At 37.4% G+C, this 24,134-nt stretch overlaps 1 protein-coding gene across 1 annotated transcript in view; it reads right to left on the bottom strand.

The window, feature by feature from the left end:
* wdr43 (WD repeat domain 43) overlaps nucleotides 1-22,839 on the bottom strand; it is a 28,869-nt gene extending 6,030 nt beyond the window's left edge. Inside the window, exons 1-12 of the mRNA XM_079631940.1 lie at nucleotides 22,533-22,839; nucleotides 20,941-21,075; nucleotides 13,711-13,832; nucleotides 13,478-13,598; nucleotides 13,273-13,391; nucleotides 7,227-7,329; nucleotides 7,081-7,145; nucleotides 6,821-6,983; nucleotides 6,653-6,739; nucleotides 472-597; nucleotides 226-369; nucleotides 26-112 (exon numbers count right to left, since the gene is read on the bottom strand). Of these exons, the coding sequence (XP_079488066.1) occupies nucleotides 26-112; nucleotides 226-369; nucleotides 472-597; nucleotides 6,653-6,739; nucleotides 6,821-6,983; nucleotides 7,081-7,145; nucleotides 7,227-7,329; nucleotides 13,273-13,391; nucleotides 13,478-13,598; nucleotides 13,711-13,832; nucleotides 20,941-21,075; nucleotides 22,533-22,802 (1,542 nt within the window). The 5' untranslated portion in view covers nucleotides 22,803-22,839. The remainder of the gene's footprint in view (nucleotides 1-25; nucleotides 113-225; nucleotides 370-471; nucleotides 598-6,652; nucleotides 6,740-6,820; nucleotides 6,984-7,080; nucleotides 7,146-7,226; nucleotides 7,330-13,272; nucleotides 13,392-13,477; nucleotides 13,599-13,710; nucleotides 13,833-20,940; nucleotides 21,076-22,532) is intronic.
* Between the last annotated feature and the right edge of the window lie 1,295 nt (nucleotides 22,840-24,134).

The following is a 24,134-nucleotide window of genomic DNA, read 5'->3' as shown; positions in this document are numbered from 1 at the left end:
ATATTATTTAACAATGTCAACATACCTCTTCCAGCAATGGCAGGATAGCTGGGGGTGGTAACCGGGAAACAGTGTTCTTTATCAATATCTCTTTTTTGGTTTGAAATATTTTCTGTTAGAATGAATCAAATCAGAATGAGAACATGAACAGTGTTCATTGACAAAGGGTCTATGCACAGATAACAATCTGTTGTGTATGTTTGTAGCGAGAGGAGTGTGACTTACATTAAGGATCTTTTCGTCTTTGCTCTCTAGGCCTTGAACAAGCAGTACAGCAAAGCTGTCCGTCTGCAGGGAGGACGAGCCTTTAGCAGCACCTTTCCTGCCGCCACTCAACTCAATCTGCTCCAACCGCTCCTCGATAGACAACTAGAGTATGATGGAGAGGTTTTTTCATATATTCAAAATTCCTTAATTTAATTCTTGGGAAATATAATTTAAGCATTTTACACAAATTTTCTGGAGTCTTACCTCTGTGGTACTGGTCTCTTTTTTCCTTTTCTCTGCTTCATTGGGAGTTAATTTGATTGGTGCCTTGTGTCCTGTTAGTCCTGGCATTAAAACTTTGCTTTTTTGATTAACAACTGGTGTCTTCACCTGGAAAATGATGTTCAAATAAATACACAGTAAAAAACATTTTTTTAAACCATTACCGTACCAGTGTTACAGAGGAAATGAGTAGTTGATTTAATAATTTGTCCATGAACTTATTTAAAGGGGTGGTTCGGGATTTTGGACATCGGACCTCATTTTCAAGTTAGCCTAGTTGTTATTCATCAGTGGAGACAGTTTTCAAAAAATTTCATCCAGTCCTTCCAGTTGCATAGTTCGCCGATGCTAGGCTAGCGCGAATCAACGGTATAAGCTAGCCTGCCATTAAAAACAGTTTTACCCACTCCACAGTACACCAAAAGCAAATAAATTATAACGCCAGACTGTCGATGTAAATGTCTATTGAGAGAATAATGTTAGAAATCAAAGTAACTTACCGGTACTCTTACATCTCAATGATCGCATTACATTTACAGGAACTAGTTTCTCAGCAGCGGCGGAATTTTACTTTGCTCCGGTTAGTAGTACTGCGCCGAAAAGTAAACACAGAACAGAAGCGCGCACTACAGACGGGACGTCTAGCTAGCTAGTAGTAGCCATGAACAACGATATTGAAAAACATTTGATTGTAAACTAAGGAATTGGCAACATGGTGATTCGTTGTGCATTTCGAAATTGTAAAAATAAACCAAATAGATGGTCATGCAAAAAGTTTCCACAAATTTCCATTGAGAGACCCAGAAAGGAACCAACTGTGACTTCTTTCTGCTGGCTTGGACAACGAGACACCGGCAGAGACTATTAAAGGTGCGAATTTGTAGTGATTATTTTAGACCAGACGACTTTGAAAACCCCCATAATCGAAATGTTCATAAGTCACTGACAAGGAATACAGTTCCAGCCGTCTTTCCAGGTGCACCAACAGCAGATGAACAGGTAATAACTTTTGTTAGGCTACTATAGCTATCTATGAAGCTAGTCCCTTTCATAACAGATAGAATGACAATGACAACATTAGTGGAGGTAACGTAACATTACAGTTCAATTTCTGCCCTTTTAGCATCCATCTCGATTAGTTCTTCGTCTGTGTATTCCGGCTCATACATGTACGGTTCGTTGAATAAAACACATTTCTCGTCTCCAAAGTCTGAAACATTGGCATGGCTTTCAAACGTGGCCATAGTCCTGTGTTGATTTCTTAGTGAAATCTTACTCTTCTTACTCTGCTTCTGTAGTGATGAGTGTCAGCGGCAGATAAATACACTTGCGTCATGTGGAGACTCTCTCGGTTGCCTAGGTAACTTAATATCACTCCGCCGCTGCTGTAGACTGTGCTAATAAATACAGGGAACAAAATGTAACTATTGCAATGCAATGAAAGGGTAGTTTGATTTCTAACATTATTCTCTCAACAGATATTTACATCGACAGTCTGGCGTTATCATTTATTTGATTTTGGTGTACTGTGGAGTGGGTAAAACAGTTTTTAATGGCAGGCTAGCTTATACCGTTGACTCGCGCTAGCCTAGCATCGGCGAACTATGCAACTGGAAGGACTGGATGAACATTTTTGAAAACTGTCTCCACTGATGAATAACAACTAGGCTAACTTGAAAATGAGGTCCGATGTCCAAAATCCTGAACCACCCCTTTAACAATTTTATTTGAGTTTTGTTTTTTCCTTTATATACAATACTGTTCAAAAGTTTGGGTTCAGGAACTTTATTCTTTACGGTCACTCAAATGAATGCATCTTTGAATAAAACTTAATTTTAAGACATTAACATTGTTACATAAGATTTCCCTTTCAAGTAAATGCTGTTTTTTAAACTATTCAAAGAATCCTGAAAAAAAAATGCATCAGTTTCCAAAAAAAATAATTTTTAAAACTGATAATAACAGTAAGAAGTGTTTCTTGAGCAGCAAATCAGCAAAATAAAAAGATTTATGAAGGATCGTGTGACACTGGGGACTGGAGTAATGGCTGCTTAAACGTCAGCTTTTAAATGATTAAAATAGTGAATGTTGTAGAATATTATAAATAATTATTTTTGAATAAACTAAGTGAGTGAGCGACTACTCAGTGAGTATAAGAGACTTTTCCTTTTAAATCTTGTCGACTTTTTGAACTGTAGTGTACATTTCATATGCTGTAACCGGTTAACATTTCTTCTAAATCAGGGGTGTTCAATCCTGCTCCTGGAGGGCCACTCTCCAGCAAAGTTTAACTAACTCCAATTAAACACCTGAACCAGCTAATCAAGGTTTTTCTAGGCATACTAGAAACTTCAGGCAGATGAGTTGAGGCAAGTTAGAGCTAAGGTCGTCCAGGACTGAGTTTTGACACCCCTGTTCAAAATATTTAACTATTTTAAAAATCACCTTTTTCTATTTTTTTTTGGTTCACTTAAATTGTTCTGCAGTGTGACAAATGTTACAAATATATATACAGATTAAAGAAAGGAATGTGTAATTATACAGAATCAGAAACAAAGCAGTTTTTAACCCTTTCACACGCAAGTTAAAAAAAGCCCCCAGAGTTACGCATCAATCTTATTTCCAAGGCGTTGCATCATGCTTGTCACAAGACACCGCAGCCACAATAGCACTGTATGACAGATGTATCGCTTTATTTCTTTTATTCAGGATATTCACAAACTTGTAAACCATTTCATCACCTACCTGATATTCCGATTCTCAAATATGTGCCAGAAAATGTATTTTGTCATTTAAAAACCTTTATAATGATCGTTAGTTGATCTATATGAGCGATGGGCACCGCCATGTTAGTTTGTGCCGCAATTCAGAGAATCGGATCTGTCAGATTTACAACACGTAAATTCATCCACTTCTCCCGAAATACATTAAAGTGGCCGGTGAAGTGGGAGAATAATAGAGTAAACGTTATAGTTACCTACACAATGTGTATCTGATATGAATAAAACACTTCGCCAATTTATATTTGAAAGAATTATTAGACGCTTTCATCGACTGTGTATTTTACAAACTATAAATGTATTGTTTTGCCAGTACTTGTGAGTATTTTAATGTCTGAAACCTAAAATAAACCTTATATGGTTGAAAACACTGAATAGCTGTTATATGTGACAAGCGCAGAGCGAGTCTGGCTCAGTTTTAGCCAACGTACGAAAGCACATTTGAATTTAGCAGCTGATCACGTGATGCACTGAACGTTCTAATCACACCTGTGTGGTTCGTACACTCCAGGGACCAGCCAAGACTAATCACACCGGTGTGCTCGTTAGGGATGATATGGACTTAAAACGATTTAATATTTGAGCAAGTCAAGCGCCTCACACTAGTGTTTACTGTGCGTCAAATACACTGTGCATTCATTGAGATGAACTGAAATAGTGCGCTTTACGGACCGCTTGACGGAGAGCGAAACTCAAGCGCTCAGTGTTCGGCGAGTGAAAATATTTGTGTGTACCAGTTCCATATTGTAGAGGTAGTTCCTCATTTAGCGATAAACTCCGCCTCAGCTTCACGTCTGCCTTCCGCCATAGTTGTTTTCGCTCTGCACTGAGCTGCGAATGGGTCCCAAACAGAAATACGTCATCAAGGCGGCTTTATCGTTATCGCGGGAAGACAAATTCTTATCGTGAGGAGAATTTTTACCGGTATATCGCAAACAATAAATCGCCCCCTAGTGATCGTACGCGTCAAAAGGTTAATAGTTTTACAAATATGGTATACAACACTGCAGATACTGTTTGAAAATGAATGTCAAATGAACAATATGTATAGGGATGGGAACCGAGAACCGGTTCTTCTTCAGAACCGGTGCCCAGTGAATCGATTCCTTGGAATATGGAAGCTTATGAGTAGCAATATTCAATTTGATATGTAATATGCAAAATGACAATTCAATATGTAAAATGGCAATGCATTTCTGTAATTACATTTACATTTTCCCATACATTTGTGCAACGTTTGGTGCAAAATGAAAATGCAATTATATAATTTACATTTGCCATTTCATACACTAGGTTTAATATGTAAATTGAATACATATTTTAACGCTTTATAAGTTGCAAAATGAAAATGAAAATGTATTACAGAAATGATTAGATATGTGTAACATGTTCAAGCAACAACTGTTGCAAAATGATCATTCAAATGTTATTTTTCTCAATTGCATTTACACTCACAGTCAAGACACTTACGATTGCATTTTCATTCAATGTCCCGCAATGTATGTAGCAAAATTCAATGTGCACATTGAAAATGCATTCCGAGCAGATCACGTCTGTCTCCGCCCCCTCCCGCCATGTCAATCACTGCGTGAAGGCGGGGCACGGGCACGGCAACAGGTAAACATAACGTGCTTTTTGAGATGTTGGAAACATGGCGGCGGCAGAGATAATACGGGCGTTAAATACACTAGCAGATGAAGTGGAGCGTGAACAGAGAAACGGTAGTATTTCCGAAGATTGTTACGCGTATGTAGGTAGAACAAATACGTTGTTGGAACGTCTGGGAGAATTGGGTTAGTAACCTAACCCTAACCCAATCGTTCTTTCACCACATTTAAGATGTCAGCAGCCAAACGGGTGTCAGCACCTGATAAGGCAGACAATTCTCCCAGACGTTCCAACAACGTATTTGTTCTATCACCTACATACGCGTAACAATCTTCGGAAATACTACCGTTTCTCTGTTCACGCTCCACTTCATCTGCTAGTGTATTTAACGCCCGTATTATCTCTGCCGCCGCCATGTTTCCAACATCTCAAAAAGCACGTTATGTTTACCTGTTGCCGTGCCCGTGCCCCGCCTTCACGCAGTGATTGACATGGCGGGAGGGGGCGGAGACAGACGTGATCTGCTCGGAATGCATTTTCAATGTGCACATTGAATTTTGCTACATACATTGCGGGACATTGAATGAAAATGCAATCGTAAGTGTCTTGACTGTGAGTGTAAATGCAATTGAGAAAAATAACATTTGAATGATCATTTTGCAACAGTTGTTGCTTGAACATGTTACACATATCTAATCATTTCTGTAATACATTTTCATTTTGCAACTTATAAAGCGTTAAAATATGTATTCAATTTACATATTAAACCTAGTGTATGAAATGGCAAATGTAAATTATATAATTACATTTTCATTTTCATTTTGCACCAAACGTTGCACAAATGTATGGGAAAATGTAAATGTAATTACAGAAATGCATTGCCATTTTACATATTGAATTGTCATTTTGCATATTACATATCAAATTGAATATTGCTACTCATAAGCTTCCATATTGGAACCGTTAGCATGCCTGCTTAATGATTCCGCTCGTTCAAATGTGACACGACGTTACACACGTGCTGCGTTGTTTTGGTTCAGAATGTAGCAAACACTATGAGAAAACATGGCATCGAGGCAGAAGCGCTCTGACCGCATCCTAAAACTACATGCGACGCGACGGTGCGACACGTGATAAAAAGTATAATTGTCCATGTTAATCAAAGTTTAACCAGCCGCAACACGCAACGATTCTATTTGAAACAGATCCTATTTTACTGCGACGTCGCGCTGGAACAACAATCTCAAAGTGTGGCAATGATAATAGGTACTATTTATGTGCTTTATTTAATGTTAAAAGCGTGTATAATGTGACTGAATATCATTTAGTGCTCCCAGCTTTGTAGCTGTAAAAACAGCAATGGCTAAGTCACATCAGATCTTGAAATTAAACAAATGGAAACAAAAACGTTCAAAATGTGAAAAAAACCTGTGTATTTGACAAAGTTTGTTTTAGTAACTCAATAGCCTAATCCAAATGAGCACTGTTAATATTCCAAAAAGCACAAGCTCTTCCTTAACTGTTTTCAGTCTGTGTTTTTTAGTTATGGCACATAAATGCAGTTTTATTTTTATTTTTTGTCCGGACCAATGAATGTGAAAATTATCAATTTGATCAGATATTAAAGCGAGTTAATACAAACAAATTTAAGGAATTGATAAGGAATCGGATCGATAAGCAATATCGATAATGGTATCGGAATCGTTAAATTCTTATCAATTCCCATCCCTAAATATGTAACAAAGCATTTATTGATGGCACAGATGGGGTCTTACCTTGGAGACAGCCATGTCTACAGAGAGAGAAAGTGTGGAAAGTACATCTCGGACTAAGCACGCATGTCTTTCTGACGTGTTAAATGGCTGTGGGAAGAGACGGCATGTTAGAACATTTTACAACTGAATAACTCACTTAAACCAATTATCAATTTCTGCTGAACTTACAGTTTTCTCCATGACAGGCTGCAGGTGATGTCCGTATGCCAGCTTTAGGTTCTGTCTGTCTGCACACAAAGCTGCTGCGAGCAGAGGCACTGGCACAGGCGAGTCTCCCTTCATAGTGGACACCTGGAGGGAGCACACTGGTGACAGTGGCTTCTTACATATCCTGAGGAAGAAAAATATCAACATGAACCTCACTGAACTGTTTTAAATTCACTGAACTGTTCCATTCACACTGATAAATGGAAGATGGACAGACTCACCCATTCAGAAAGTGCTCAAAGAGATGAAGCTGACCATCCTTACACACCACTGCTAACCTCATAGCCTGAGAAACATACAGAGAGGTGTCAAAACCTAAGCACATAACTCCAATCATGGATGATGAAGCAGCCCATTAAATCCTCACCTCCTCTTTGTGGCTGGATGTCTGAAGATCTATGTGTTGGGGTTCATCTGTCAGAGTAAATGACACCACAGAGTTCTTATCCTTGCCATCAGACCTCACCTGCCTGAGGAGCACAGAAGGAACTCAATCAGACATCAGTTTATTGAGCCTCAGATTTCTATACAGATACGTCTCAACAAAAGTATGCAAACAAATCAAAAATCTTGGAGTGATTTTTTACTCCTCACTATTTTTTGATAAACAAATTAGTGCTGTTATAAGAGGAAGATTTTACCATTTAAGATCTACTGCAAAGTTGAAGAACCTCCTTTCAAGCAAAGATTTACAAGTTGCAATTCATGCATTTGTAACATCACGATTAGACTATTGCAACTTTATTCTGGTCTTCCTCAATCTTCACTATCTCGATTACAAATTATTCAAAATGCGGCCGCAAGACTTTTGACTGGGTCTAAAAAGAGGGATCATATTTCTCCTGTTTTGGCATCCCTTCACTGGCTTCCCATTAAGTTTAGAGTTGATTTTAAGATCCTTAAGTTTAGAGTTGATTTTAAGATCCTTAAGTTTAGAGTTGATTTTAAGATCCTTATGTTTGTTTATAAGGCGTTGTCTGGCCGTGCACCAATGTATATTTGTGATCTTATTGTGCCATACTGTCCTGCTAGGGCACTTAGATCTTTAAATCATGCAAGTCAAAATTATTGCACAAGGGTCCCTCATTATGCTACTGTGTTAGTGAGGGGCTATTTTGAGCCTTGTTAGTGGTATTAACTAGCGATTTTTTTTTACTTACTCTATGCCCTATATGCTAGCGTTATAAGCTAATCAGTGGTTCGAGCTAAAACTGGGTACATTCGATTAGCATGAAAACATCCCAGAGAACGGTTGACTCGGTACCCATGTGTTATTAACCCCTAGGTTCATTTTGGGCCAGAATTGTCCTTTAATACAATTACTTAAATATATACTGGAGAGAGAATACTAAACCATAATGAGCGTTTACGTAATATATATAGCCTATTCCGCACTCAAGCACACGAATAAAGCTTGCCACAAAGAATCAGCAAAAGTAACGATTATGAATGTCAAATATAGCAAGGAGACATTTTAATGGTTTAATAAACTAGAGTTTGTGTCGGACTAGGCTGCAAAGATGAAGTTGACGATGCAGACTCGCCATCTTCACGGTAGTGAACGAGCCTATTTGTCTGAAAGTAGTATGTCATATACACCTAGGATGGTTGAGGGTGAGTAAATAAACATTTTCGGGTGAACTATCCCTTTAATATTGTAATCACAATAATTTAACACGATTAATAGGGATGCACCGACACCATTTTATCAGAACCGATAACAAAAATTCTGAGTATCGGCCGTGATAAAATACTATTATAAACTAGATTAGTGGAAAAATCAGCAGCAAAAGCTTCTCTAGAAAAATCCTGAGTGCACAATAATTGTATTAAATCTAAACATTTAGGGAAAAAAACATTTAGTGGAGATTAGTAAAAAAAAAGTGTAGCCAATTTTCCTTGTATTGTTGTAAAATACATTCATAAAAAACAAGTATGAGCAGAATGATGCGATTGAAGCAACATGGAGTCGCATAGCATTAAAAAGTTCAAAGCAAAAAGGGAAGAGATATTGATGCGTAGTATATTATACCATTGCAAGTTTATTTAGCATTTTCTTTTAACAGTTTTAAATTTCAGTTACTATGCGCGTGAAGAACAATTCAAAGTGCTCTCTACTCCAGCAAGTTTGAGTGCTGCATGCAGAATGACCGACAGCCGCAGCGGAGGGAAACACTGACATGAACTTGAATTTAACGACTTCAATATTCATCTCTATGTCACATTAAATTATAGTTCTTAGTGTTCTGGCTAGGGGTGTGCGATATTACGATTTTTGATCGTGGACTATTAAAATGTCTCCACGATCTGCTTTTGAAGAAATATCGTAGGATCGTCCATTTTATCAGTTTGCAGTTCTGGCGCCTCAGTCTCAACATACTGTACAGCGCGACGTATATTCACATGAAATGCAGAGGAACGGGACACTGTAGTTCATAAAAATTAATTATTTCCATGTGCTTTAACCCTCTGGGGACCAAGGTGTTTTTGGGGCCCTTGGGATGTTTTGAAATGCCCTGACATTTGTGATTTTTTCAGTTATTTATAAACATGTTAATGACAAAGGTGTAAATTCACTCTATATAGCACAAACGGGGCTACCATAATATGTGAGCAACATGTACATGTTTGTATTTTTAAGAGAATAATGTTTATGCGTGGTTATTGAAAAAAATAAAAATTGCTGAAATGAGACCACAAAACGCATACTAAATATGTGTTCCGAAGACTTTTGACTAATGGAAGTTGTCGGTTTGAGTTCTGGCTTCAAAATGATGTGAAAATCATCCTGCCTAATCATTCACATAAAACAATACATTGATTTACATTTTGTAAAACACTTTTTGTTTGGGAAGGCAATATGCGCAGGGGCATCGACGATCCAACAACATGATGAATAGTAAGTGGTTCACACCTGAAAAGACAATGGCCCCCGCATAATGAGCCATTCAGGTGTGTCACACAAGAAGGAATGTGAGGACTATATATATATATTAGGGCTGCACGATTAACCTTTATCGCATCGATATTGAGGTTTTAACTCCCGCAATAACCTAACCTCAGGAGTCGGAGGTTTTTTTCCCCGCCTCTGACATTTGAGTGACAAACCTATTAGCCAATCAAAATGGTCGAATCTCGCGTTCCTGGCTTGCTGGCCAATTAGAAATGGCAATGGAAACAAGGTTGTATGCAGTGCTCCGGCTTTCTGTCAGCAGCAAAGCAGCTAACACTAGTGTTGTCGAAAATACTGAAATATCTGAACGGTACCAATACTAATTTCCCGAAGTATCGATACTAGCCGAGCGGTCACTTTCACTTCTCTCCAAAGGCGCGTTGACAAACACCACACGTGACGCACTCGTCTCAAAAGTGAAGTGAATGGAAAGATGGCGAGGGCGGTGCCCCCGCGACCGGCTTTGGTTGATTGATAAAGAACACCGCGAGCGGGCATGTTGGAGAATAGCACGGACAAGCGTAAAAACACACCGCGAGCGGGCACACCGCGTGTCGGAGAATAGCGCGGACACGCGCTTCACACTGCGAGCAGGCTGCGGGCATCCAAAAGATTGTTTGACAATCAATAATCCCTCACATCACTCATTTTTTAAATTTTTTTTATAGGTGTAAACAGACTTAAGGAACAGGCTCCAGGGGTACCATTTAGCAAGCATAGGCTACGCTCAGCATCAGGGGTGTTTGTTGTTTGGACAGACCTTTCCCCACTGCTAAAAACATCCTAAAGGAAACACTGTAACTCTTCTCATTTTAACTTCTGAAACATTAACCAAAGATGGCCTAGTATTTTTGTTGATACGAGTCTGTGTTGTCTCGTTTTTTCACCGTAATTCTATTATTTTATTAACGTTACTTATTTTATTATATTATTACTCTTATTTTAAAATGTGTGCAATATAACAGTTTCATGTTCAGTAAATGGCAGTGGACTACAGAATTATTTTGTTTTTCTAATTGTAAATCTAAATCTAATAAGAATTCATTTTCTATTTTTCAGTGTTAAAGAATTTAAAAACAAATGACCAAGTGTTTAAGTTAATTTCCATTATGTCTTCTTATTCTTTGGTATTTAGGTTCAGGTATTTAATAATCACGAAGCATCAAACAATCTCATTACCTCAAATAACTATGTATGTAGTTTATTTAACTCTCTGTGTCGAAGTAACAACACATTTTATTCATAATTTTAGGTTTTATGCACTTAAAAGTATCCAAAGCAAAAATCGAAAATCGCACCGCAATCGCAATATTTCTCAGAAAAAACGCAATTAGGTTTTTTCTCAAAATTGTGCAGCCCTAATATATATATATATATATATATATATATATATATATATATATATATATATATATATATATATATATATATAAATAAAATCCAAATATAAATTAAAGTCAAAAGCACATTTTTAGTACATAGTCATACCTGGAAACCAATCCTGTTCAAATAGGCTATATGAGCCATTCATTCTAGGTTCAAAGTTAGATTTGGAAACTTCTTTTTTTTCACAATTTTTTTTATACATGCAAATTGTATAATATCCAAGGTGAACATTTCTAGTTACTGTATTTTCAGAAAGTTTTGGAATACATCCTTTGCCCAAATATGTCGCTAATAAAAAAATAATAATAAATAATTTAATGAGAAGGCTTATATTGATCTATAAAGATTATTTACATCTACCTTGTAAATATATTTTTGCTATTTTATTAAAAAGTGTTCACATGTAAATCAACAACAATTACAATTTTAACAATATTTCAAGTGTAATCTTTCTTTTTTTAAAGTATCATACATATTTCAAAGTTAAGGATTCATTAGTTTGATATAGCCTAACGTTACATTGGAACAAACACTAACATCTATAGTTTATGAGTTTATTTTTGACAAAACATACTATATATTTAACATATGAGCAGAAACTGGCTAACAAAAGCTTATTTGATGTCTATTTTACAGTAAAAACTTAATAGTATATCCACAACTAGTAACGTTAGCAACAGCGCGCATATGAAGTTCATTCATCACACACACAAACGCGATTCATATTTAAACATATACATAAAACCTAAAATATTTTATTATATATATTTTATATTGCATGCGCTTCATGAGGCACACGCACGCGGTCTCTTGCTCTCTCTCCCTCTTTGCCGTGCACACGGTTTGTAGCACAGTCTCTGACTCTCGCGGGCGCGCTCGCTCTAGATTCCGGAGATTTTAACTAATTCGCGGGCATCAGTGAGCCGCTATCAATATGAGGGAGACTCCCGGAACTTCCGAGACTTGGGATGTCTGTATTTCTATACTGAAATAATATCGGCATTATAATTATTGATTTTTCATTACGCTATTTTTTGGTGCCCTCTCAGCTCATGCGTGTGGTGGGAGCAGCGGCGCTGGTTGTCCTCATCTGAAACTTTAAAATACTTCCATACCACTGACATGCTCAATCTTTGCAGACGCGTGCAAACAGCTCGACCGTGAGTGAAACCTGCTTGAGCACGGATGGGAGGGCGCGGTTGACATTTTCGGCTGGCTTTTTTATTTCAGCCCGAAACAGATAATGCCATTTTCGGCCGAAATTTTCGGTGCACCCCTACTCAAATCCTTATCTTGAGCAAAATAAGCAAGCTGACATTCAGTGCAATCTGTCTCTCATTTAGAATACATACAAATGTCATTTACGTCTTTTAGTTTGTCAAGCGATTTCAATTGTTGTTTTTTGAACTTGCTCTACTATGCAAGAATGAGCCTAGCTTGAATCTGGAAAAAAAAATCAAAATAACGGAGAAAAATGAGAAATAGTCCTCAGATGCTGCCATGTCCTTAATTTATAGCAAAACATCTAGCATTCATTTGTTCTGAAACAGATTCATTAAAAGTAGTTATTACTCCACCTGCGTGACATCATTAATGTGGTTGAACGACCAATTTACGACTATACGGTTTTGGGAATAAGTCATGACTAGCTAGCTTCTTTCTTCAGCGATGCATCATACTATGGTAGTTAAACAGCGAGTTACGTCACTGTACGGGGTGGTGATGGCGCAATGGATAAGACACATGCCTTTGGTGTGAGAGACCCGAGTTCGAATCCACTGTGAGACACCAATGTGTCCCTGAGCAAGACACTTAACCCCTAGTTGCTCCAGAGGCGTGCGACCTCTGATATATTGTATCGCAATTGTAAGTCGCTTTGGATAAAAGCGTCAGCTAAATGAATAAATGGAAATGCACCACTGACCGATACCCGATCTGACAAAGAATGGTGCTTGGGATCAGTGCATCCCTAATTATTAGATAGGCCAAATTGTAATAACTGTACACAAACCATAAATGATCTTTATGGGTATATTTCTGTGTGCTATGGTTAGCTAGTAAAGGTGTAACATACCACACACTCAGGAGCCTGTCGTGAGCAGCTCCTGACAGAAAGTACATCCCATTGCTGTCTGGGGGTCGTGTTGTGGCGAAGCAGAGAGTTGTTACCATGGTAGAGTGGCCTGTGAATTTCTGCAAATTTGGGAGGTATTGTTAAATCTGAAACTTTTCTGTTTTTATTTACCCGTGGCTGTTAATAGCATAGAGGTCAGACTCACCCTGTACACTTCCTTAGTCTCCAGGTTCCACATCTTGATGATCATTCCTGCCGAGAGCAGCAGCTTTCCATCAGGACTTATACACAGGCTGCTGATGGCTGATCTGTCTGCCTTCCATTTGCTGAACACAGAACATGTTTGCTTGTAAATTAGATGCACAAAATTACGTTGAATAAAACCAGAGGAAACCCATTTTGGTCAAACATCCACCACAAATAACTGCACACACTCACCAAATAACTTTTCCTTTCTGCAGGTCCCATTCGGCTATGTGTGTGTCATCTGAGCCACTGTATAACACTGAGTCCTCTGGATGCCACTGGACGCTGTTCACTGGTCCACTGTGTTCTCCATCCTGAGAGGATAAGACATCATTAAACATTCTTAATTTCACCTAAATGAACGGAAAACACTCATATGGGTATTTTTTAGTTAGGTGAACCACTTTCTCCCCTGGGTATTACAAACCTATGGAAGTAACGTGTGCTATTTGCTTGCCATTTTCAAGTCCACTGTAGTTCACCAAACTTCCCTTAAAGTGTGTATGTCAGGTTAAATTTTTTTTATATATTAAATAAGGTTTAGATGTCTGAGTGAAAATGTAATTATAATTAAAATTATTACTGTAACTGCCCTACAATAAGCTTTATAGCCATTTCTGTCAAGATCATATTTTTAAAACACAGCTGAGCTGTGACGTCATATGAGGGAGACGTGCCAACAAAGTTCTATTCAAGTATGGAGAGTTTTGAGTCTGAGGAGGTCCATAATCCCCCTCAAACCTATACGATGGCCCACAGCCATTCAATTTTGAGCCTCCCAGGCGGGAGACAGATGAGGAGCCAAACAGAAATGTAAATAATTCCTATCGAAGAAACAAATATCTGGCGTGAAGAGAACCAGTGGAGAGTTGGTCAGGTTTCTGGTAAGTAGCTATAGGCATAACTTAGAGGTGGAACGGTACATGTATTCGTATTGAACCGAAACGGTACGGTGCATGAATATACACGGAGAATACACGGTATAAAAATAAATAAAACTCGCGTGCAAATTAATTAATGCGGAACTACTGTTATACGCGGGTTATTTAGGGACACCTAATCTGTAGCTCCGCCTTAGCTCTGAAGCTCAGTGGCTATAATGAACAGGTTGCGATGTCAAGATTGCAATGCTGGAATATGTTGTGTGTGTGTGTGTGAGAGAGAGGGAGGGAGAGAGAGGCGCGATCGACTGCAGTAGCATACACCGTAGGCACCACATCAGCTACCAGTCTCACTCGGGTTTTAAATCCCATTTTATAACTCATGAGATCTCCAACCGAACTCCAACCAAAAATGGCCGCTGCAAATGACCGAAGTCTTGGATACCGAAGCAGAACTGAAGTCAGCGCATTTGCTCCGAACAAAGTTGACCCAGGCACGGAACACAGTGGACTCTTTTAACTGTGTTTTTGCACCCATCACAAACGTAGTAATTCACCATCGTGGTAATACTCCTGCGTATACTAACTACCTAACTTAAAAAAATAAATAAATGTCCTAATCACTAATTCTCTCGCTCTATAACTCATACAATTATCAACACAGCTCAGCGACCTGGGGAGACGTCTCCCTCATATGACGTCAAGCGATTCGTTTTGGGGGAGGGGCAGTTTTAAGTGAGCAGTGAAAATAACTAACTTTTTCATCTTATATTCTAGGGCTGTGCGATATGACGATATATATCGGATGGACGATATAAAAAGTCTATCGATTCATATTATGCTCTATCGTTCATATCGTGGTGTCGCAAAAAACATTGTTTACGGCAAAACTTTTTCATCATTTGGAGGACTGCAATCTTACCGTCTATGAATCTTACACGCCGCCATGAGAATGGCAGAAACGTGAATAACATGGCGAAGGGAGAACCGGGTGTTAGCAGGACCAGCCAGGACAAACCGAGGAGCTCGTTCCTAAATTGGTAAAATTTCTATGTTTGGTTGACTATTATATTTTGATAATGAACATGCTGCTATGTCAAGTTAGCAATGCAAGAACGTGTGCGCGTGCCGTGAAGCGTCGGCGCGATCACAGGAACAGGAATCCGTTACTCCGTAATTTATGGTCATCATACGGATAAGCAAGAAATGATTCAAAACTGTAAAGCCGTAAAATACAGAAAACAAGCTTGATTCCCTTTTCTACCATCTCGGTTTCCTTTTTGTGGACTTTGGACCCTGTCGCATGATCCGAAGCTCAGCAAAATTCTTCCTTTCGTTTTGTGAATCTGTAATTATTTAAGGCAAATAGCCTATATTTCGTATATAGGCCTATATATTAGTTTTATATATTTAGCTTTATTCTGTTTTCTCCGTTCACAGAAGCGCTTTAAGTGCGTGATGTGACGTTGTGTGGATCCATGCTCTAATCTACACTATCCTGCAATTTCCGCTGGTTTCAAAAAACAAAAAGTTGCATATTACCTGCTATTCATTTTCACTGAAATGTAGGCCTAATTTCTTGACAGTTGGTGACATACAGTATGGAAAACTAACGCCAGCGCATTCCCATTGCGACTTATCAATGATGACTGACAGCTGAGCATGGGCATTTCACTCACGTTGGATAGGCTATGCGCGTCAATATCACATTTGCTCAGTCTACTATTTGAATTCATGATTGGTTGACTGGCAAATTAAAATAGTTAACAGAACGATAAAATAACGTTGTTAACCGGTTAATGGCCATTTCAAATAAGCGTGTCTGTTCAGAATGATTAAATTGAATTTGGTTTCCGTTTCTGGTTATGCTCCTGTCAAAATTTCGTTTGTTTGTTTTCGTTCATTGAACAGGTTCGGAGCCCTGATTTCTGCTACATTTTAAACATCTTCCATTGAATTTTTACATTTGGTATTTTATAGCAATATTTTATGTTGGGCCTGTAATCATTTGTTTTTGAAAAGTGTTTTATATTTCGTTCATATTTTATATTTCTACATTCTTAATCAAAAAAATTTTTTGAGAATATAAAATATATATATAAAAAACATTTTTGAGGATATACTTTCTTTTATTTGATATAGCCTATGCTAAAAGTATTTTCCATGTAGTAATTATATATATAAATTATTAATTGATTGAATTTACAGAAAAGGTACTATATCGTGATATATATCGTTATCGGGATATGAGATGACTTATATCGTGATATGAGATTTTGGTCATATCGCCCAGCCCTATTATATTCTGCCTTTAGGTATCGAAAAACATACAAAACAATACATCAATTTGTCAAACGTGTATTTCCCCTACCTATTTTGTGTTAATCCTAATTAAAAATTTAACCTGACATACACACTTTAAAGGGATAGTTAACCCATAAATGCATTTTTTCTTTTTTCACCCTAATGTCATTCCAAACCCATAAGACTTACATTCATCTTTGGAACACACAAAAAAAAAACATTTTTAAAGGGATACTTCACTGCTGGAAAGATGAATGTGTATTTCAATTGGGTCATGCATGTAGTAGAAATGTGAAATTATTTTAGAAGTTGGTGCCTTCTAGACTGAGTAAGCCAGAAAATGTATTTTTGTCTCATGTGGATGAAAGACAACTCTCAGAATGCACTTGCTTTGCTGCCCTACAAAAGGCAACACCTACCGGTTCCAGAGGCCAGTATCGAAAGCATTGATACAAATAGGCTACTAGTTGACTCGAAACTGAAAAGAGGACCGTTTTATCGTAAATTTCCGTGACGAGTCTGCCCGGGCTCTTCCTCCTGACCGCCGGGCGGGTCTTGCTCCTCTGTTGAAGCAGCTGGTCGGGAGGAAGAGCCTAGGCAGTCCCGGCCGGACATGTCCGGGAAAAAGAGGACGTATGGTCACCCCTACTACTTAGCTTTCTCCACAGAGCAAGAGCCTGTTAGCTTAGCTTTAAAAAAAAAAAAAAAGATGGCTGACACTTTGTACATTCTGTGAGTGAGATCCCACCCACTATGGGCAGGTGGAAAACATGCGGAACTAGCTCCTACTACTGGCTGTAGTTTTTAGCCTTTGGCCAAAAAATACTCCGATGACGCGAAATGGCGCTTTTTGCGTCATAGAAAGATTTTTTTTAGACAAAAAAAGTCATAAATCTCTCATCTCAGGGGGACATGAGGCAGGGAACCATGGTAATTCGAAAATAATACAGGTTTTCTACTGATCCAAAGCTTAATGCTAATCGGTGAAGTAGGGCTGGGCGATATGGCCCAAAAAAATTATCACGATAATTTTTTTTTATATCAGTCGATATCGATAATTATCACGATAAATGTCAAATCTTTATTTCTTTCAAGTTTAAAGCTACACTGTGTGATTTTTACCCCCATCTAGCGGTGAAAAGGTATATGACCATCCAGTGAATATTAGTTTCTGTTCCTCTCAATTCTGATTTCGTTTTAACTCCTACGGTGGCCAATGTAGTCCAAGATTAACATGGCTTCCAGTTCGACCTCGTCCATTGTGTTCCTTCAAGTGATGAGGTTACTTTAGAAAACTATTATAATTTGCAGTAATTTAATTTGTCAGTTAACATATAGGTTATGACATCTATGTAAAATGAATAATAGTTTTATGTTTTCGTTATTTTTTTTACCATTTCATTGCTAACATCAGCTATCAGGTAACTATTGGAAACTATGATACAAATTTTCATGATTCTTTGATGAATAAAAAATTAAAAGAAAAGCATTTATTTACAAACGAAATATTTTGTAACATTACACACGTTTTAATGTCACCTTTGATAACTTTAATGCATTCTTACTGAAAAAAAAAATCTGACTAACCAACACATTTTTGAACGGCAGTGTACATTCAGTAGGTTATTATTTATTGCAATATACACTGTCAGAGTGATCAACAAGGTATCTCTTCATTTACCAGTCGAAGACGGAGCAACTTTCTGCTCTTATGTTTACTCCGTGCACTGTCAAGGTCTTCATCATATTTGTCGTGGTACCGGTCTTTGCAGCAATTATTTTACCGCAAATACTGCATCGCGCGCTGTTGGCATCGAGCCTGGAGAAATGTACCCACACTTTTGATCGACTTTTCCACATCTTTAAGGTATCATGTCAGTGTGCTCGCGTCTCAAATGAATATGTGCGCGGATAATTTGTGTGTGTGTGTGCTCGCGTCTCATATGAATGTGCGCGGAGAATTTGTGTGTGTTTGTGTGTGTGCTCGCGTCTCATATGAATGTGCGCGGAGAATTTGTGTGTGTGTGTGTGTGTGTGTGCTCGCGTCTCATGAATATGTACGCTGAGAGTTTGTGTGTGTGTGTGTGTGTGTGTGTTTCTCGCGTCTCATTTGTCTTGTTGATTTGCCTGTTGCGTTGCCGTCTTAATTCTCTTTTTCGCTTCCTTGGCGACTCATACATATCCTCGAGAATAAGAGTGATTCAGGTTTTTATATAGCAGTCTCAAGCAATCCCCCTCTTCACATGTGCCGACACGGTGCCGTTCCATCGAGTGTTAAAACGCGAAAGGCGAAGCTTGAATTAACGGGTATGTCCCTCTTTGGCTAATGTACTTTCAAGATGGAGGGGCAACATGGCGACCGGCATTCGAACCCCCCACCCGTATGTATTTCCAATGGCATATTATACACTCACGAGAATACTTTATTACTTGAACGAAGTAAATATACATTAATGAGCAGATATATTTTTGAAAGAACTAAGTGTTTTTAGCTAAGAATAAAGTAAAAAAGTTACACAGTGTAGCTTTCAAGGCAGATTTTTGCTCATAAGTGAAAGTTAGGAGTTAAGTTACTCTTTATTGTCAGAACATATGACAAACACTTGCCAAACAGGGGAACATTCACAAATCTGAGTAAACATTCAAACTTTTGTCATTTTTCCTTTGGATAAATTTGGATTTAAGACATTTATAAAGACAAAATAAATCCATATGAATCAAGTGGTTTAATGCAAGTCTTCTAAATAGACAATTGCTTTATATGATGAACAGATTCAATTTAGACTCATTCACATAAATTTTGATCATGCAAAAATACATAAGAGCACTCAAATGTGGCAAACGGAAGCTTGACCATATTTTCTTTTCTTTTTATGATTTGAAGCAAGTTTTGGTTGAATAGACTTTCAATGGATTGACAGATCTCTCCATCTAATTTCATTAAAAAATATCTTCATGTGTGTTCCAAAGTCTTTTGGACTTCGAAAGTCTTATGGATTTGGAATAGGGATGTCAATTTACATAAATTCCCATGTTCGATTGTCGTTTAAATTAACGATCAATTAATCGTTAGCCTTAATACTGCAATGGCATATAACAGCATGACAGGGTGCGCAAATGCTGCTCAAAACGCCACTTCCTCACCAAATGAATGAGAAGGGGTTTTAATCTAAATAAAGGGCTAGTAGAATTGTAAAATGATTTGTTGTGATTGATCATTTATTAAATTATTAATTTAATAATCAAATATATCAACTAATACAACGTGTCACTAACGCCGCCTCAGATGCGCATCAGAATGTGTATTCCTGTTGTGTATTGTACTAAACCCAATGAATTCACAAAAATGTATTAATATAGTGTTCTAATTCATGTTATGTAATGACAGTCTAATCATAGCTATTATTAGTTGTGCATTGTCGTTTGACCTGCGCAGACTTAATGAACACCGGTAAACTGAAGCCCTTTGCTAGCACATTACTTAAAGAAATGCATCCTACAAGAGATTAATCTGATACATACAAAATAAACATAATATTACAATTTATATCTGCAAAAATTACCCAAATGTACAAGTGATTAATTTACATGCTAACTAATTTACATGCTATTCAGAATGTGTGACTCGTTGTGGACGCTCTCTTGGAGCAACGCAATGAAACATGGCAACTAAATCCAAATGTTTTATTAGAAATATTGTTCTCTTTATAATGTTATGTAGTATGACAGTCCCAATCATAGTCATTATTAGTTGTGCATTGCTGTTGATCACTGGTGCTCTTTATACCGCATTCATTCTTAACCAAATGCTTCCTATATAAGATAAATCAGATATAAATAGGCCTACACAAAATAAACAATATTACAATTTTCATTTGCATGAAACAAAAGGACAAAAGACTGCGAATGCACACGCAAACTTAGTCATGATGACGATATGATGTAACGTTGTAAAATGGTCCCAAACATAACTCTGTACCGCTTGCTTAATTTTTCCTCGTATCTGCTTTAGATGTTTCGAGGTTGAGCAGCACACGCACAAACCTGCTTAATCGACAATCATTTATTTATGTATTAACAATTAATCGATCGTTGACTAAACTTTAACATCCCTAGTTTGGAATGACATGAGAGCGAGTAATTAAAAACAATTCTAATTTTTGGGTGAACTAACCCTTTAAATCTTTGAGATGCATTGGCCAAATATCATAAGGACCAGCTCTTGATGAATTCTTACCAGAGTGCAATGCAGGTCTCCTTTCACTGTGCTGTAGATGAGGACAGACCCAGCAGCAGTGCCCAGAGCCAACAGATCTGTCTGCTCAACTGCCGCCCCGGACTCACATTTCCTCCTCTTCCTCTGTGGAACATCCTAAAGTGCACAAAAAATTATTACCATTAATTACCATTTATTCTGCCTTTTAGTGAAGTCCAACAGGAAAAAAAATTATAATTGTTATTTAATTATGAATAATATTTAAACATTTCCTACTGGACATTGTTAACCAAGTCATTTCCATTAAGAATACTATGTATGGAACCTATCGAGAGCTGTTTTAACATTACTGGCAAATAATCAAAATACAATAGTGACAAGTTTTCACATTTTTCAATTACTTTTACATAAAAACTAGCAAGTTTTGTTACTGGTGAGGTGACAAACAATTTATTAAGTTTTAATAAGGACTAAGCTATTTATTAAGTATTAAAAAGGATATCTAGCTACCAGTAATTATCTATTATATAGGTACTAGGATACTAGAGCAGTTATGAATAACCACTTGCAGTTACAACTAACCTACTATTAATAATAAATATTAAACCCACTGGTACAAAGCAAAATGAGAAAACATAATATCAATCAACTTTTATGTAGCTCAATAAAAGCAACAGTAGTTAGCCATTTTGCTGTACAACAAGATAAATGTATAGGCTAAAAAACAAGACCGCAAAACCAATGATAAAGGGAGTTTACATCGAAAACAACAATCAGAAAATGTAACATTAAAACCAAGGACACTTGTAAGCCTGCGAGTACTAACAAGTTACTAGTAAGTTAGTGTCTGATATCTGAATCACAAACAGAAAAGAACTCCCAAGTCAAACATTTATTTGTTACTAGTAACAAGGGAAGCGTTACTTGTCAAATATGTTTAAAGCCAACTTTCTCCAACACTAGCTAGAATCTACGTTCCGCGTGTTACTATATATCAGTTTGACAGAATAACTGATTTCTGATAGACACTTTACAAACAGCATCAAGAGAAAGTTCACGAGTGAGGGTTGTGCAGCCATGTGACCATGTGGTAGTTTTCTGAAATACATTTAAATACAACACTGATAATTGAAACTACACAAAAATAAGAAACACTAAAAAAGATGTTGACATGATTTTTTTTGGTATAAAAAAATAGCAGGGAACCATCACTTTAGCCAACATCAACTTATTAGCCTACGCTATTAGCCACAGACAACCAACCGACGACTATACCAATGTTTACGAGCCCCAATATGGGAATGTAGGTGAACTTCTGGAATCAGTGTAGTGATTTTAAAGGTTTTATGTTGAGAATATAATATGAGTTTAGTGTTGGATCTGCGCGTCTCGCGGCCTGCGTCTGAACATGTGCCACACGCAACATGTGCGTTGCGCACTCCACGAGAGCGGCTCTAAAGCACACAGTAAACACATTATCAAATTATCAGTGTTCAGTTTTATGATCATATGCTGGGTAAATACACAGTCAAAGCGACCCGAAGACTCTGCAACGGTGCACTGCGATACAACAGGCCGCATCCCCCGAGTGAACCCCGAACACTGTGTGTTACCTGAACTGCTCGGCACGGTCCCCATGTCACACAGGTACAGGCTGCGCTCAGGTGCGCGGAAGGCACGTATTCCTGTTGTAGAGCTTTGCTCTCGGTATTCCAAATCCGTAGTCTCCCGTCCTGTGCGCAGAGAGCCAGAAACTGTTGTGATTTGGGGCTGAAGGCGCAGGGTAGCACAGCTCGGCCTCCGTCCGCCGCCATCTTACCAGTCCGCGTGCGTCCGTCTGCTTCACGGGAAACACGTGTGAGAGAAAATTCCAAAGCGCACATGCGCAGCTGCACAGGCGCTACGGAAACGCTAATTGGCCCTCCTGGGTTCTGTGGGCGTGCCATTGTTTTTAACCAACCACAGACGGACGCGGAAGTTTATACTCGATTTTTGTTATAGTGGAAGTTGAAATTGAGAAATATCTTTGAGTTATCATCAAATGCAATTTTCATTTGCTTTATATAACTGAAATGAATGCGATTCACTACACAGAACCTAGTTAGGTATATTTCATTTTAAATTGTATTTATATGTACTAACTGTAACAGAAAATATAAAAACTATATAACGTTAACTGTTACAGAAAAAATAGACATCTAATCAAAATTCTCATTCTGTAACACATAATGGAAACGGTTACACATTTATTTTGTACATGTAATTATTCTAAATAATTATGGGTCATGTCTTCGTGTATATTTAGCATTTAAATAGCCTATATTAACATTTATGTGCATTTAACAAACAATTCCAATAACGTTATATTTAAAAAAGCTTAATTTATTTATATTTATACATTTCTAAACGGGTACAATAATTTGTTTATGTTGCTGCAAATATTTTTTTTTATATTACTTGGTAACACTGTACGATAAGGTTTCATTAGGTAACATTAGTTAACTACTTTATTTAACATAAACTAAGAATCAACAATACTTCTACAGCATTTGTTAATTTTATGTTAATTTCAACGTTTATTAATAGCCTACTTCAAAATCAAATTTGTATTTGTTAACATTAGTTAAAGGGATAGTTCACTTTAAAATTAAAATTCTGTCATCATTTACTCACCCTCAAGTTGTTTCAAACCTGTATTCATTTATTTCTTCTGCTGAACACAAAGAAATATATTTTGAAGAATGTCAGTAACCAGACAGTAGTCTGTACCCATTGACTTCCATAGTAGGAAAATAAAATACTATGGAAGTCAATGGGTACAGAGACTACTGTTTGGTTACTGACATTCTTCAAAATATCTTTCTTTGTGTTCAGCAGAAGAAATAAATTAATACAGGTTTGAAACAACTTGAGGGTGAGTAAATGATGACAGAATTTTAATTTTAAAGTGAACTATCCCTTTAATGCACTGTGAACTAACATGAGCAATAAATGACCAGCTGGATTTTTATTAACTAACATTATCAAAGATTAATAAATATACCTACTGTATCAAATGCATTGCTCATTGTTAGTTAATGCTAGATTATACATTAACTAATTTAACAAATTTAACTAAGTTAACAAATGAGACCTTATTGTAAAGCGTTAACATTTACTTATTTATTTTTTATTTATTTTAGAAAGTAATGTATTGTTTCAAAACAGATTTAAAC

The sequence above is a fragment of the Phoxinus phoxinus genome (assembly GCF_949152265.1).
Source record: "Phoxinus phoxinus genome assembly, chromosome: 13".
NCBI lineage: Eukaryota > Metazoa > Chordata > Actinopteri > Cypriniformes > Leuciscidae > Phoxinus > Phoxinus phoxinus.
The sequence above is the reverse complement of the archived record's forward strand: the minus strand, read 5'-3'. Positions and strand labels throughout refer to the sequence as shown.